General features: G+C 44.7%; 2 protein-coding genes across 8 annotated transcripts in view; one reads left to right on the top strand and one right to left on the bottom strand.

Annotated features, from left to right (window-relative positions):
• The window catches only part of CPSF4L (cleavage and polyadenylation specific factor 4 like), a 20,226-nt gene extending 15,572 nt beyond the window's left edge, over positions 1–4,654 (top strand). For all 3 annotated transcript variants that reach the window (XM_058429180.1, XM_058429181.1, XM_058429179.1), the window contains one exon: positions 4,580–4,654. In XM_058429180.1, coding sequence (XP_058285163.1) covers positions 4,580–4,597 — 18 coding nt within the window. In that variant the 3' untranslated portion in view covers positions 4,598–4,654. The remainder of the gene's footprint in view (positions 1–4,579) is intronic.
• The window catches only part of CUNH17orf80 (chromosome unknown C17orf80 homolog), a 17,307-nt gene extending 2,399 nt beyond the window's left edge, over positions 1–14,908 (bottom strand). The window contains exons 1-6 of one of the 5 annotated variants that reach the window (XM_032177709.2): positions 14,786–14,908; positions 13,972–14,077; positions 10,309–11,825; positions 4,661–4,768; positions 4,005–4,112; positions 1,316–1,495 (exon numbers count right to left, since the gene is read on the bottom strand). In XM_032177709.2, the coding sequence (XP_032033600.1) occupies positions 1,473–1,495; positions 4,005–4,112; positions 4,661–4,768; positions 10,309–11,818 (1,749 nt within the window). In that variant the 5' untranslated portion in view covers positions 11,819–11,825; positions 13,972–14,077; positions 14,786–14,908 and the 3' untranslated portion in view covers positions 1,316–1,472. Of the gene's footprint in view, positions 1–1,315; positions 1,496–4,004; positions 4,113–4,660; positions 4,769–10,308; positions 11,826–13,971; positions 14,078–14,546; positions 14,612–14,785 lie in introns of those variants that run through there. The other 4 variants (XM_032177708.2, XM_032177707.2, XM_058429178.1 and 1 more) reach the window with 4 other exon arrangements.

The following is a 14,908-nucleotide window of genomic DNA, read 5'->3' as shown; positions in this document are numbered from 1 at the left end:
GGGGATTGGGAATAGAAAAGGTAGGTAAAAAGTAGCCCCAGCATTCCAGCTTTGAGAAGAGACAGAAACGACGTACAAGTCAACACATGCTGGCTGTGGCTTTCCTGTAGGTTTTTTGGGATTTTTGAGACAAGGTTTCACTTCCATCACCCAGGCTGGAATGCAATGGCACAATCTCAGCTCACTGCAGCCTCCGCCTCCTGGGCTCAAGTGATTCTCCTGCCTCAGCCTCCTGAGTAGCTGGGACTACAGGCGTGTGCCACTGAGCTCGGCTACTTTTTACATTTTTTTTTGTAGAGATGGATTTCACCACATTGCACAGGCTGATTCTGAACTCCTGACCTCATGATCCGCCCGCCTTGGCCTCCCAAAGTGCTGGGATTACAGGCGTGAGCCACCGCACCTGGCATTCCTGTAGTTTTAAAAGAGCTGGGACATAAGAGGAATTGACCTCATGTATTTTGGCATGAGGACACCACAAGCAAAGCTGAGACAGAGGGGTGTGTGCGTGTGATATATAACTAACCCTCTACGTTAGAAAGGAGGTTGGGGAAACACTTATCCATCGATGCTGCCTAAATTTCCTCAAAGCTTTTTCTACCTGTAAGTATCCAAGTTACTCTCTGTGGGCCAAAGCAGAAGTAAAAAAATCAGACACTGAATAGTTTGATGAGATGAAGAGACACAGAAAACCCACCAGCCAAAAACAACCCTAACAAATTGAGAGGAATTTCTCAGTAACGCACGGAAACTCTTGAGAAAGGGATAGATAGGGGTGGGATTCTGAAAAGTTTCCAGGAAGAGATGATATATTAGCCACCTGTTCACTATTATACTCAATTAAGATGTATAAAATGTGATTTAACATTATAGTTAGTGTGCTATTTTAAAAATCAGCTTAAAAATATTTGTTAAGGTTTTTTTTCAGAGGCTTACCTGCAACTCGAATGCCCATCCTTAGCTCTTGTGTTTCTCACACCTATCAAGATCTGATCAAGGGCCCCAAAGAAACTAAGGGGAAGGGCCTGATGTGGGCTTATTTTCTGCCAATTCAGATACTTTCCTGTATCAACATATAGGTAGTAGTCTGGTATCTCATACAGATGAATGGTAATGAGATACTAGCTTTTTACGGAGAAATAACTTCTTAATTTTAATGATGAACTTTGTCATCTTCACATCTCCTTGAAAAATAACTTTATGATTAAACAAAACTAGTTTTTCTCTAATTCTCAGTTGCTTCTGACAGCAAGTCAAGAACATCCAGACAGAACCAGATCTGTCTGTATTAATAATACATTTGCTTCCTGTATCATTATTTTAGATTCCAATAATTTTATTCTTTATTTTTTTTCACTCCCCTCTCCCTGTCCCAAATACTACACATTTTTAAACTGTTAAGTATGTATTGCAGTCGTCTCCACCGTACGCCCTTTGCTGTTCCAGAGCTTTAAGTGATGTCCAGGTCAACACTACTTACGCCAGCGCTGCAGCTCTTTGGATAAACAGAGACAAATGTAAGGATCCAGAGGCCACTTCCAATGACTGTTACTATCTTTTGCCTCTACAGATCATTCTCTTTTTGTTTTATAAGTTTAGAAATAAGAGTATTAAGCACAATGAGAAGTTTGTTTCACTTTCTTCAGTCTCTGTTCACTAATGTCAGGTATCAAACAATCCCTTTCAGACTGGTAAAACTTTAAGAAAAGCCCTTTTCTCTGTGGGAGAAATGACTCTTGGTTTTGGGCCTCTCCATTTATACAGGACTATCAGAAAGGCACTCCTTTTCCTCACCCATGGCCAGGTGTCTGATATAAGAGATGGCGGCGAGGCCATCCCAGCCAGCATGCAGGAGTGCTGCCGCCCTGTTCCTGCTGTCGGACCTACCCGCTACTCACTAGGCACTGATTTCATCAAACAAATCCCAATTAGCATCAAATTGTGATTTTTTTTTTTTCTTAAGAAGTCCAGTGTGTGAATTATGCTGGCCTTCAGAATTCATCGTTATCTTGTACTTTTACACCCGAAGTTTTCATCTGAAAGTGGGCTTTTTGTTTTAATTGTACACACGATACTGGTGGGGTTTTTTTTTTTTTTTTTTTTTTTTTTTTTTTTTTGAGATGCAGTTTCGCTTGTTGCTCAGGCTGGAGTGCAATGGCGAGATCTCGGCTCACTGCAACCTCTGCCTCCTGGGTTCTAGCAATTCTCCTGCCTCAGCCTCCCGAGTAGCTGGGACTACAGGCGCCCACCACCACGCCCAGCTAATCTTTGTATTTTTAGTAGAGACAGGGTTTCACCACTTTGGGCAGGCTGGTCTTGAACTCATGACCTCAGGTGATCTGCCAGCCTCGGCCTCCCAAAGTGCTGGGATTACAGGCGTGAGCCACCACACCTGGCCCCAAAATACTGGTTTTTGATTATACAAAAACCAGCACAAGAATTTAATTATACAAAAATACTGATATTTTTGATACCCACTCGTCTTTTTAACTATAAGGATTTTTTTTATAATACTTTAAGAAATGAACAAACCCATCTTGAATTAAGATAAATGAAATTAAGGTATTTTCCTTTTGGTTAAGACTTAGTACAAGCTGAAACCTGGAGAATGGCGCTTTGTTTTTTAAGTGTTCAAAGTAGATTAACTGAGATAGCAATAAGACTTAGACACATTGGTAAGTGACAGCTGTATTCTATTCCTCCTCCTCTCCTTTTCTGGTGTAAAGGTATTTGGTTCCAATGCCAAAAAGGTGCTCTTAGGCACCAAGGAAGAGCACCTTCCATTGGAGCAGGGTAACAGTTCTTAGGTACCTGACCTTTTAGCAGGGAAGGAAAAAAAGCTAGAAGGGCTGAGTGCGGTGGCTCATGCCTGTAATCCCAGCACTTTGGGAGGCCAGGACGGGTGGGTCACTGGGGATTAGGAGTTCAAGACCAGCCTGACCAACATGGTAAAACCCCGTCTCTAAAAATACAAAATTAGCTGGGCATGGTGGTGCATGTCTGTAATCCCAGCTACTTGGGAGGTTGAAGCAGGAGAAATCGCTTGAACCCAGGAGGCAGAGGTTGTAGTGAGCCAAGATCACACCACTGTGCTCCAGCCTGGGCAACAGAGTGAGATTCTGTCTCAAAAAAAAAAAAAAAAAAGGTAGAAAAAAACCTTCTAGCACCTACCAGGGAGAAAAAAACAAGACCACCAAATAAGTGACAACATGAGGCTGGGCGTGGTGGCTCACGCCTGTAACCCCAGCACTTTGGGAGGCCGAGGCGGGAGGATCATGAAGTCAGGAGTTCGAGACCAGCTTGGCCAATATGGTGAAAACCCTATCTCTACTAAAAATACAAAAACAAAGTTAGCCAGGCATGATGACACACACCTGTAGTCCCAGCTACTTGGGAGGCTGAGGCAGAAGAATCAGTTGAACCCGGGAGGCAGAGGTTGCGGTGAGCAACAACAACATGAAATGGAGGACAAGGGCAATTATGTAAATTCTAGTCAAATCTTACACAGGCCATTACAACCAAGCCTCTGATAAAACCCCAGAGCCTGCCAGACACAGTGGCTTATGCCTGTAATCTTAGCACTTTGGGAGGCCGAGGTGGGTGGAACACCTGAGGTCGGGAGTTCAAGACCTGCCTGACTAACATGGAGAAACCCCGTCTCTACTAAAAATACAAAATTAGCCGGGCATGGTGGTGCATGCCTGTAATCCCAGCTACTCGAGAAGCTGAGGCAGGAGAATCACTTGAACCCAGGAGGCGGCGGTTGCGGTGAGCTGAGATCATGCCATTGCACTTCAGCCTGGGCAACAAGAGCAAAACTGCATCTCAAAAAAATAAAAGAAAACCCAGAAACCCCAGGCAATAGCTCATTCACTAAGGCGTGCCAGATACTGTAAAGCTGTAAAAAAAAAAAAAAAAAAAAAAAAGCAACTCAGAGAATCCCTTGGAGGTCCACATAACAGAATGGGACCTGTTATTTAGGCTAGAAATATAGAAAGGCTTACTCAGACGTCTGAAACTCCAGCTACAACACAGGACAAAGTATCCTGTGAAGAGCATCGTGATGCCACCGACTCCACTCTTCCTTATGGTGGTGTTGCACCTGATCCAGCCTGTTCAAAAGGAAACACGACTTGTTGTTACAGCGACTGAAACTAGGGCCAGTATCCGCGAGTCATTCAAGTTTTCCCAGTTAGCCTGAGTGATGGAACTGTAATTCAGAGATTTACACACACATATTTTAAACACATAAAGGCTAACTAACATCAAAGAACCTTAACTTGACTACATTCAAATTAGTTACTCTTGTTTTGGGTGCTTGGTTAAAATCTCTAGTGGGCGGAGGCTAATACAACTGGTTAACTTGAGGTTTAGAGTCTTTCTGGCTTTGGGAGGAGGCACAATCAATGTGGGCAAGGGAAAGTTGGGGGTAGGTATTAAAAAATACAAGCTGTTGAATAAATGGTAGCTGTTATTAGCTTTGGTGCTTTCAATTATGTCAAACTCCAAAATGAAAACAGACAAATGGAAAACTAGGAAGAGAACACACATTTTAACATTTTTTCCCTCTCCTCTTTAGCCTTGCTTAACAGCCTAAAGAGAAACTTTTCCAAGTGCCCAGAACCTGCAACAGAACGCAACAGTCAAACTCCAGCCTCACCTTTTTGTACAGCTCCCAAGAGCCTCATCAGAGAGAAGTTGGAGGTTGTAAGTCCGGTAGGGGGTTCCAAACTCCTTATATCAGTTGAGCTTCGTTCCAACAAAGAAACTATGGTTCCAAACAGAAGTCACTGTCACTGTTTACCGAAACGTACCCCCTTCCCCAATATCCAGTGCCGAAGGATCCAGGGCTAAGCCTCAGGAAAAGCATACTCTAAACAGGTGCGTTAAAGATTTCTGCATTGGACTGCAGCTAAGTGTTGAAAGTCAAATCAATTACAGGTTGAAAAAATGTTTTTCAAAAGGCCAAGGGACCCCTGAAAATCAGGGCGTCTACTTGTTTTTTGGTCTGCTGAGTACCCTGGCCAGGTGATTGATGTGCATGTGCTTCATGAAGTGAGTCTCTTATATCACCTTTTTGTTTTTGACACAGTCTCACTCTCTCGCCCAGGCTGGAGTGCAGTGGCATGATCTCGGCTTACTGCAACCTCTACCTCCTGGGTTCAAGTGATTCTCCTGCCTCAGCCTCCCGAGTAGCTGGGATTACAGGCACATGCCATCACGCCAGGCTAATTTTTGTTATTTTTAGTAGAGACGGGGTTTCGCCACGTTGGCCAGGCTGGTCATGAACTCCTGACCTCATGTGTTCTGCCCGCCCCAGCCTCCCAAACTGCTGGGATTATAGGCATGAACCACTGCGCCTGGCCTCTTTTACATCTTCTATCATCTGCTAAACCTGTCAGCCAAAAGCGTGACTTTCTCCTTTTGTGACTGTGACTTGCCCACAGTCAACATGCCTGTTCTACTACCCTATCGCTATTATTGGCCAGCAAACCTTTCCTGTTTATGTTCAGTACATGAATAACTTAAGCAGAACCAGAAAAGAGGGCTTATGCAGGCCGGGCGCGGTGGCTCACGCCTGTAATCCCAGCACTTTGGGAGGCTGAGGCGGGTGGATCACCATGTCAGGAGATTGAGACCATCCTGGCTAACACTGTAAAACCCCGTCTCTACTAAAAAATAGAAAAAATTAGCCAGGTGTGGTGGTGGGTGCCTGTAGTCCCAGCTACACGGGAGGCTGAGGCAGGAGAATGGTGTGAACCCAGGAGGCAGAGCTTGCAGTGAGCCGAGATCGCACCACTGCACTCCAGCCTGGGTGACAGAGCGAGACTCCGCCTCAAAAAAAAAAAAAGAGGGCTTATGCTGCTTAATCACATTTCTCCTGTACATGGTTTTCTCCGTGTTTTATGACAGGTAATCTCTACTACTGATGGTTCTCTAGTCTTGGTTTGGTTCATCAAGATAAAGAAGAAATTAAACACCGACAACAGGTTTACCAAGTGTGGTAAAAGTTGCTGTGGATGTAAAAATATCCAAATGATCATTAAAGAACAATGAAAAGAATCATGCTGGCTTCCAAGAAATTGCAAAGAAGATAATTCTCTTGCAAGGTGAAGGTTAGTCTCTTAAAAAAAAAAACCCATTCATCTTGGAAAAGATTTGAGGAAAACGGTGCAAAGAGACAACTTCCTGAAAACTGCGACCGTGTTGTCAGCAGTGTCAGGACCACGTGGTTCCCTGGCCTTGCCCTGCTTTCTCCAGTCGGGTGAGCCTACTGGCCTGATCTGAAGTTAATTCAGTAACTGTTAGCTCACTGGCCCTGCCTTTAAGTATCAAAGGAATGAGTTGGCTTCCTGAGAAGGACAAATGACCTATCAAAGGTCTTGCCTGAGCAAGAAAAGGTATGGCCCATTCTCTTATGCAAAGATTCCAATAAAACTCTAATTTGCAGTCATTGGAGCTAGCCATTGCCCAGTGAAATTACAAAGGTTTTTTTTTTTTTTTTTTTTGAGATGGAGTCTTGCTCTGTCGCCCAGGCTGGAGTGCAGTGGTGCAGTATCTGCTCACTGCAAGCTCCGCCTTCTGGGTTCACGCCATTCTCCTGCCTCAGCCTCCCGAGTAGCTGGGACTACAGGCGCCCGCCACTACGCCCGGCTAATTTTTTTTTTTGTATTTTTAGTAGAGACGGGGTTTCACCGCGTTAGCCAGGATGATCTCGATCTCCTGACCTTGTGATCCGCCCGCCTCGGCCTCCCAAAGTGCTGGGATTACAGGCGTGAGCCACCGCGCCTGGCCACAAAGCTTTTTAAGGAGCCAACGGCACCACCTTTTAATCCCTATAGATTGATGTGGCCTTGAAGTCCTTGGCCAATGGAGGGATCAGGGCTTGACCTGATCCTAGGGTCTCTCTCCTCTGGTATCTTCTGTTCATTTGGTGGTAACATCAAAGTCTGAACTTTGATCCTGGATCCAACTTCAATAGTTTTTCAATTTATAATAGAAGTAGAGGCCCTATGATGATTACATGTTATTTACCATCTGATATAGAAGTACCAAACTAAGTACGACATTTATTAGTTACAGACTATGAGCAATAAAAGGGATTAAAATAGTTTCTCACCACTATTTGGAAGGAACTTGTTACTGAAGAAAAAATTCTATTTTCCCTCCTATATCCTATCTCATAATCTTGGTAATTTAATGTTTTAAGTTACTGTATCTTATTATTGTATTCTTGGGAGCTAACAGTGAAATCTATCAATAACATATCAAACAAGGTATTGACTTCTATCTGTGGTCTTTAAACTCTACTTGAGGCTTACTGTTTGGGAGAGTTAGTAGTTAATACCTCCAGGTTCACTGACTCTTCTATCTGTAGTCTTTAAACTCTACTTGAGGTTCACGGTTTGGAATAGTAGAGTCAGACGAACCTGGATTTGAATCCTGATTCTGTCACTGCAAGAACATGGGCAAGTCACTTAAGATGTCTGAAGCTCAGGCCAGGCGTGGTGACTCACACCTGTAATCCCAGCACTTTGGGAGGCCAAGGCAGGCGGATCACCTGAGGTCAGGAGTTCGAGACCAGCCTGGCCAACATGGCGAAACGCCATCTCTACTAAAAATACAAAAAAAAAAAAAAAAAAAAAATTAGCTGGGCACAGTGGCAGGCGCCTGTAATCCTACTACTCGGAGACTGAGGCAGGAGAATCGCTTGAACCTGGGAGGCGGAGGTTGCAGTGAGCCGTGATCACGCCATTGCACTCCAGCCTGGGAGACAGAGCAAGACTCCATCTCAAAAAAAAAAAAAAGATGTCTGAAGCTCAGATTCCTCATGAGGAATAAGAGGGTGGGACAGTGGTGTCACTCAGAGCTGTTATGACGATTAAATGACATAATGTATCTAGCATAATGATAGTCATAGTCATCACAGATAAACGTCAGGTCCCTCACTTTTTCCTCTAAAATGAAAAGTGTGTATCAAGGACACTCCTAAGCACTATAAAATATAGTACAGAAAATACACAAGTCCTTCAACTTGCTAGAGAGATTTACCATGGGGGGAGTGTGTGCATCTGCAATTGAAAAATACACAGAAGGCAGGGCACGGTGGTTCACACCTGTAATCCCAGTACTTTGGGAGGTTGAGGTGGGCAGATCACCTGAGGTCACGAGTTTGAGACCAGCCTGACCAACATGGAGAAACCCCATCTCTACTAAAAATACAAAATTAGCCGGGCGTGGTGGTGCATACCTGTAGTCCCAGCTACTTGGGAGGCTGAGGCAGGAGAATCACTTGAACCCAGGAGGCAGAGGTGAGCCGAGATCACGCCACTGCACTGCAGCCTGGGCAATGAGTGAAACTGTCTCAAAAAAAAAAAAAAAAAAAAAACCACCCCCCCCCCCCCCACCCACACACACAGAAAAGTATGGCACTATAACAAACATGGTTTTAGTTATGGTGTATTTTCTACAACATGGTTTAGTGGAAAGGATTAAACTAGGCCTCAGGAAACTAGGTTCTCCTTGCAGCTCTACTATTTATTGGCAACACAAACTTGGACAAATCACTTATTCTCTCTGTGCCTGTTTCATCATCTACAAAATAGGGATAAATTGACTCTGCCCACCTCTCTGTCCACCTTTTGTGCCCAAAATAAAAAAAATACAGATAGAGGCACTCTGAAAACCACAAAGCAACACAAATGTTAATTAAATGTGTTTATTATGGAGAAAAGGCTTGACTTTGTGACTACAACTTTGTACAAAAAGGTCTAGACATTAGGCCTGTGTATGGAAGGCAGTTAAAGAAAATGTAGCTTTGGGCTAGCAATGTTCTGCTGTTAGTACACATCCATTTTGAGACCAGGCAAATAGAGGTTTAGTGAATATGAGATCACTTGCAAAATCTACCAGAGGAGAAAACGATTTCCCTTTAGGAAGAGATATCAGCTTTTCTCTTGCAAACCTATTCTGAGTTGTTACAGGTCTCCTGTCAAAATAAGCATGAAAGTACCAATGGCCACTACACGAGAGGTATGCTACTTTACAATAACCCTGCCCCTAGAAAAGCTTAAGAAATCTTATATATTTTAGCTAGAGAGGTGGTCTAATAACTAAAGATGAGATTCAGCAGACAAAAGCAAAGATATTTCAAATGACTGTCAGGAACTTCCTGGCTCCTTGGGCCTTGGTCTTCCCTCCTGTTAACCTATTCCACCCATCAGCAAGGAGCCTCTAGGAAGCTTCTGAAGAGTTTGATTCATAATCAAGGTGAGTTTCAACGTTCAGTCTTTTGCCCCAAGTCCTTCTCACCTCATCTCTCCTGTTTCCAGGCTCAATCACTGGTTTTTTTCTTGGGTCCTAGTCATTTTTTCTTTTGTTTTTGGCCACATCCTCCGTTTCTGGTCCTTGATCTTCACTGTTCATTTCCTGAGCCTCCACTTCCACTTACCTGCCTCGCCTGCCCTTCTTACCTAGCTAGTTTTACCTGTGTCCTAAGGCCACCTGGCATCCTACTTTGCTACTCTAAATTCCTAGATGTTGCATTTGCCTGAAGCCTAGAACCTATTTCTTTTCCTGTAAACTTAGAACCTATTTCTCGTACAACCTGGTCCTGACTGGATTCTGAACACAGTGCTTATTCTATCTAGTTGAATTTTAAGTCTTTATGTTTTTCTCCAGTGTGTTTACCCATCCAGTTTCTACCAGACGTGCCTCTTCTCAATGCAGAAACTCAACTGCTTTCAGCATCGCCAGCCTGCCCTAGTGTAACCTTCAACTCTTGGGGGAGAGAAAAAGAGAGGGATAAACCACCACTACTGACCCCTGAAGCAAGAAGTAATGTTTTCAGGACAATTTTTTTTTTTGAGACAGGGTCTCACTCCCGTCGCCCAGGCTGCAGTGAAGTGGCACATACCCTGCTCACTGCAGCCCTGACTTCCCGGGCTCAGGTGATCCTCCCACTTTAGCCTCTCAAATGGCTGGGACTACAGGTGCGCCACCACACCCAGCTAATTTTTTGTATTCTTGGTAGAGACGGGGTTTCGCCATGTTGCCCAGGCTGGTCTTAACTCCTGAACTCAAGTGACCCACCTGCCTTGGCCTCAGCCTCCCAGAGTGCTTAGATTACAGGTGTGAGCCACCGCACCCAGCCTCTTTCAGGACTTTATATGCAGTCTACTGGCATGCCTCCTAGGTGAAAATAAACTAAAATGACTGAAAATGTTAGTATTTTGACGCTTATAAATCCAAAAGGCAGAGAGAGCATTTTGGATGGGACAGATGGCAATTGAAAATAAGCTTGTTTACCTTGCGAGAGTCTTTCCCCCTGGGGACTGGTAAGTTGTGGCTTCTGGGCCATTGCATTCCAACACTGAGGCTTCCCTGGTAACACCCCTAGTCCAAGGTAACCAGGATAGAGCTCTGGAAACCACTCCAGCCCCATGCAACTGAGAAGAGTCTTCCTGCCAGCAGCTGCAGCGTGGTTGGTGAAGGGGCTCTGAGGAGTGTGACGCTGGGCTGAACATAAAGGGGTCTGGCACCTGGTGTGTGATGCTTGGAACTGACTATCAGATTTGGGCTCCAGAGACACCTGTCCCTGGGGACTCTCCATTAACGCCTTTACATCAGGGACACGATTATGATTCCAGGCTTCTGCTTTCTTTTCTTGGAGAAATGTTGTAGCTAGAGAGGCAAGACTTTGACTACTTGACTGCGATACAGAAAACTCGTAAGTTGTCTCCCTCGGAATGAGCAAACTTAAATGTGGTCTTTCTCCTTGAGACTTGTTTTCTGTGACTGAATCCTTGGTGTTGAAGTTCTCACAGCCATGGCTCATGACAGTCCCTTCCTGCTTTTCTGTTGCAGACATACTTTTCTCTGCATTTCCTTTGCTTCCACACGTCTCTACTCCAAGAGTAAGTCCTTTCTCTTGTTTCTCCATGACTTGGATTTCATCTAATGAGCTCAGTTTAAGGCTTAAAATGAGTGATTCTGTGTTCTTTTCTGGAGTCTCAGTAACTGTAACATCAGTAGGGACTCCTGAGAGGTGATCCCTGCCTTTGGAATTTCTCTCATTGCTTAATAATGTTCTTACCCTTTTAACCCCATCACTGACATTCTTTGGAGAAATATGACAATCACCAGTAGGCACGTCTAGTAATTTTACCAGACGTTCCTGTCTTTGAGGATCAATTCTGTCCAATTTCAGATCACCAGAGGCAGTTTGTACATCATTAGGTAGAGTTGAGGAATATTTTCTATCTTGATTTGACAAAGAAGGTTCTATTGAGCCAACCAGTAAAGACGCTCCAGCTTCTGAAGGATTACATCGACTTCCTCCTGATTTAGGCAAATCTTTGGCAAGTTCTCTTTTAGGAGAGGTTTTCTCTGATGCAAAAAACTGAGCCTTGGTTTCTTCTTGGAAAGCAGTCTTTGGCTTAGTATTTTTTAACATTTTGAAGGATGGTTGGATTGGATTCTTGATGTCTTTATCTGCCTTTGTAGTAATTGCTCTTTCCAAACCAACAGCTGGCAGTGGCAAGGTCTTCACTGTCTGTTCTGGTTTGTCCATCATCAACTTAGAATTTCTTTCTTCATTCTCTGTCTCTGACTCTTTCCCTTTAGCTTTAATTAAATCTTTGATTGGCCCTTTCATTTTTTTAGCACGTGGGAGTGTAGCTGGCTTGGACTGATAAACTTTTTGATCAGCAGGTATGGTTGGTCTTATCATCTTACAGTATGGCAAGTGGGATTTTAATCGTTTAAATGGCTTCTTACAATAAGGACACACTTCCATTCTGGGTGGATTATCACTCATCCTATTCCTGAAAAAGGTAAATGTGAGATTATGAGAAGCACATAGTTTGTAAATATCAGTATTTTACTTATGTGCTGTATCTTTTAAATTCATTTGGAACAAGCTAGATGTTTGCTATTTAAAGTTACGGCAAGTCAACTAGTCATTACATGAGTATAAAAAATTGTTTAAAAACCTTTAAACACGTTATTCAAGAACAGAATAGTAAAGAATAAAAAACTTAGGCCAGGAACTAAAGGTTATTTATTTATTTATTTTGGAGACAGAGTCTTGCTCTGTCACCTAGGCTGGAGTGCAGTGGCACAATATCTGCTCACTGCAAACTCCGTCTCCCAGGTTCAAGCAATCCTCTTGTCTCAGCCTCCCAAGTAGTTGGGACTACAGGGGCATGCCACCACACCTGGCCAATTTTTTGTATTTTAGTAAAGACGGGGTTTCACCATGTCGGTGTTGCCCAGACTGGTCTCGAACTCCTGAGCTCTGGCAATCCACCCACCTCAGCCTCCTAAAGTGCTGGGATTACAGGCGCGAGCTACCACGCCCACGCCCAGCCAAAGGTTACTGATTACAGCAGAGGTTTCCAAAGTGATAAATGGAATATCCACTAGGGTGTAAAAAGAAAATATTAGAATTCCCACAATCTAAGAATGAAAAATGAAGCTCTACTAACATTTAGTCAGTAATACGCATATATATACACACATATATATATATACACACACATATGGATATACATAAAATGTGTATAATGCACAAATATATACACGGCAAGGACACAGTCCTGTTTTTCACTTATACTTTTTTTTTTTCGAGACAGAGTCTCTGTCACCAGGCTGGAGTGCAGTGTCGGCTCACTGCAACCTCCATTTCCCGGGTTCAAGCGATTGTCCTGCCTCAGCCTCCCAGGTAGCTGGGACTACAGGCATGCGCCACCACACCCGGCTAATTTTTGTATTTTTAGTAGAGACGGGGCTTCACCATGTTGGCCAGGATGGTCTCGATCTCCTGACTTCATGATCCGCCCTCCTCGGCCTCCCAACGTGCTGGGATTACAGGCGTGAGACACCACGCCTAGCCTACTTATAGTTTCTAGTACAACAGATTACTGGCAAATTAGTTTGACATCTTTGTTAAATATATACCATGTAAAAAATTTAAAAAAAATTTATACCATGTATATTTGTACCTGTTATTCTTTAGAGTCCAGAAAAGAAAATGTTTAATTCCAATGTTTAATTGAAAGTTGTTTCCTTTCTACATCTCTTATTCTTTCTATAAAGTTCCAGAGGGCAGGAAACGTATCCATCCTGCGCACAGCTGTATGTAAAAACCTAGCACTGAGCCTGGCATACAGTATTTGTTCACTGAATTCTTTAGATATAAACGTTTAAATATTATTCAGTACTAGAACTGATAATATCTTCTGACCTTCAGAGATTAAAAAGAGTGACTGAAACCACTTACAAAATAGACACAATCTTCACCAATCCATTCATTAAAGCAACCAACCCACCTTATCCTGTACGAAGTCATTCAAAACAAAACTGTTTTCTGCCAACAGATTACAGTAATCATTCTTACATTTTTGTTGTTTGGTCTTTTATTTTTTTTTGAGATGGAGTCTCGCTCTGTCACTCAGGCTGGAGTGCAGGCGCGATCTCGGCTCACAGCAACCTCAGCCTCCCAGGTTCAAACGGTTCTCCTGCCTCAGCCTCCCGAGTGGCTGGGATTACTGGGATTAAGGGCATACGCCACCACGCCCGGCTAATTTTAGTATTTTTAGTAGAGACGGGGTTTCACCATGTTGGCCAGGCTGGTCTTGAATTCCTAACCTCAGGTGATCCACCCGCCTCGGCCTCCCAAAGTGCTGGGATTACAGGCGTGAGCCACCACGCCCGGCTTGCTGGGATTACAGGCGTGAGCTATCATTCTTACTTTGTTTGGAGGTACACACTAACAGGATGAAAGCCACAGACTGTTTACAAAAATACACACAAATGAAGCCAGTCCATGGACCTTCGGCTAATAACGTTAGAAAGGGCTTGACACCTGCTAGACTTTTCTGCCTCCACTCCACCTCACACTCAATCCTACTTGAAAGATCTCGGTACATTCCCACGGTAACGTCTATACGTGGGTGTTTGTTTTCTTACCCGAGCTCCTCCAGGAGGATGCTAGTTTTGCGGGTGCTTCTTCCGGATCCCCATGCTTCCCCGATCACCGTTCCCGAGTGTGGCAGAATGAAACGTGAATGTCAGCCTGTGTAAGACACGATCAGACAGGTGACCTGGCAGCATGCACAGTGAGTAAATGCGGCACAATACTGAACCAAATAGAAACACAGGTTCCGGGAAGCAGAGAGTTAAGACCCCCCCAGCCTCCGGCCTTAAGAAGGACCTCAACAGTTCCACTAATCCTCACCCTCACCTCCGGCGCTCTCCAGCCGCCTTTCCCTCCTCCCGCCGCGTTACTAGCCTGCCCACCTCCCCGCACCCTTCCCTTCCCTGAAAGCTGTTCTGATTCTGCCAGCGGAGTGGATGGGGTCGGCCCGGCAGCTCCTGGGTCAAGGACAGGCGTTCCCGCAGCCCCACCGAGGATTTCCTCCTGCGGTTCCAGGAAGACCCTCCGCCGTCCCCGGCACCCGATTCCCTCCCCTCTCCGCTCAGGACAGTCTCCCCCAGACCTAGAACGTGGGCCGCGGAAAACAACCCCGCCCTTGGAAGCTCACCACAGAGGACCGTCCTCACTTCGGAAGACCTGAAAGCCCAGGCGGCCCAGGCGACAAGCCCCCCAAGCGCCTGCCCAACCCCCGGCCAAGGAACCGCGTCAGGCCATCTGCACCACTGCCGGATAGGTCCGCCTATGTTAAAAAATGTTACCTCACACGGATTCAACTCAAATGCTTGTGTGATATTATTATGACATAATTGAATTTATTTGAAACCTGGCTTGACTTTTATACCGTACCCTCCGTTGGCTGTGAGCAGGCGAGCGCTTCCGCCACCCCAGGAGAGGTCCTTTCTCCCAGAAGCTCGTAGTCGCTCCTCCCCCTCCGAGCCCGCCTCTTCCCGTGGGCGGGGTTACCGGTCG

This window comes from Hylobates moloch, unplaced genomic scaffold, assembly GCF_009828535.3.
Source record: "Hylobates moloch isolate HMO894 unplaced genomic scaffold, HMol_V3 SCAFFOLD_15, whole genome shotgun sequence".
Taxonomy (NCBI): Eukaryota; Metazoa; Chordata; class Mammalia; order Primates; family Hylobatidae; genus Hylobates; species Hylobates moloch.
Note: the sequence above shows the minus strand (reverse complement) of the source record. Positions and strands in the feature narration are given on the sequence as shown.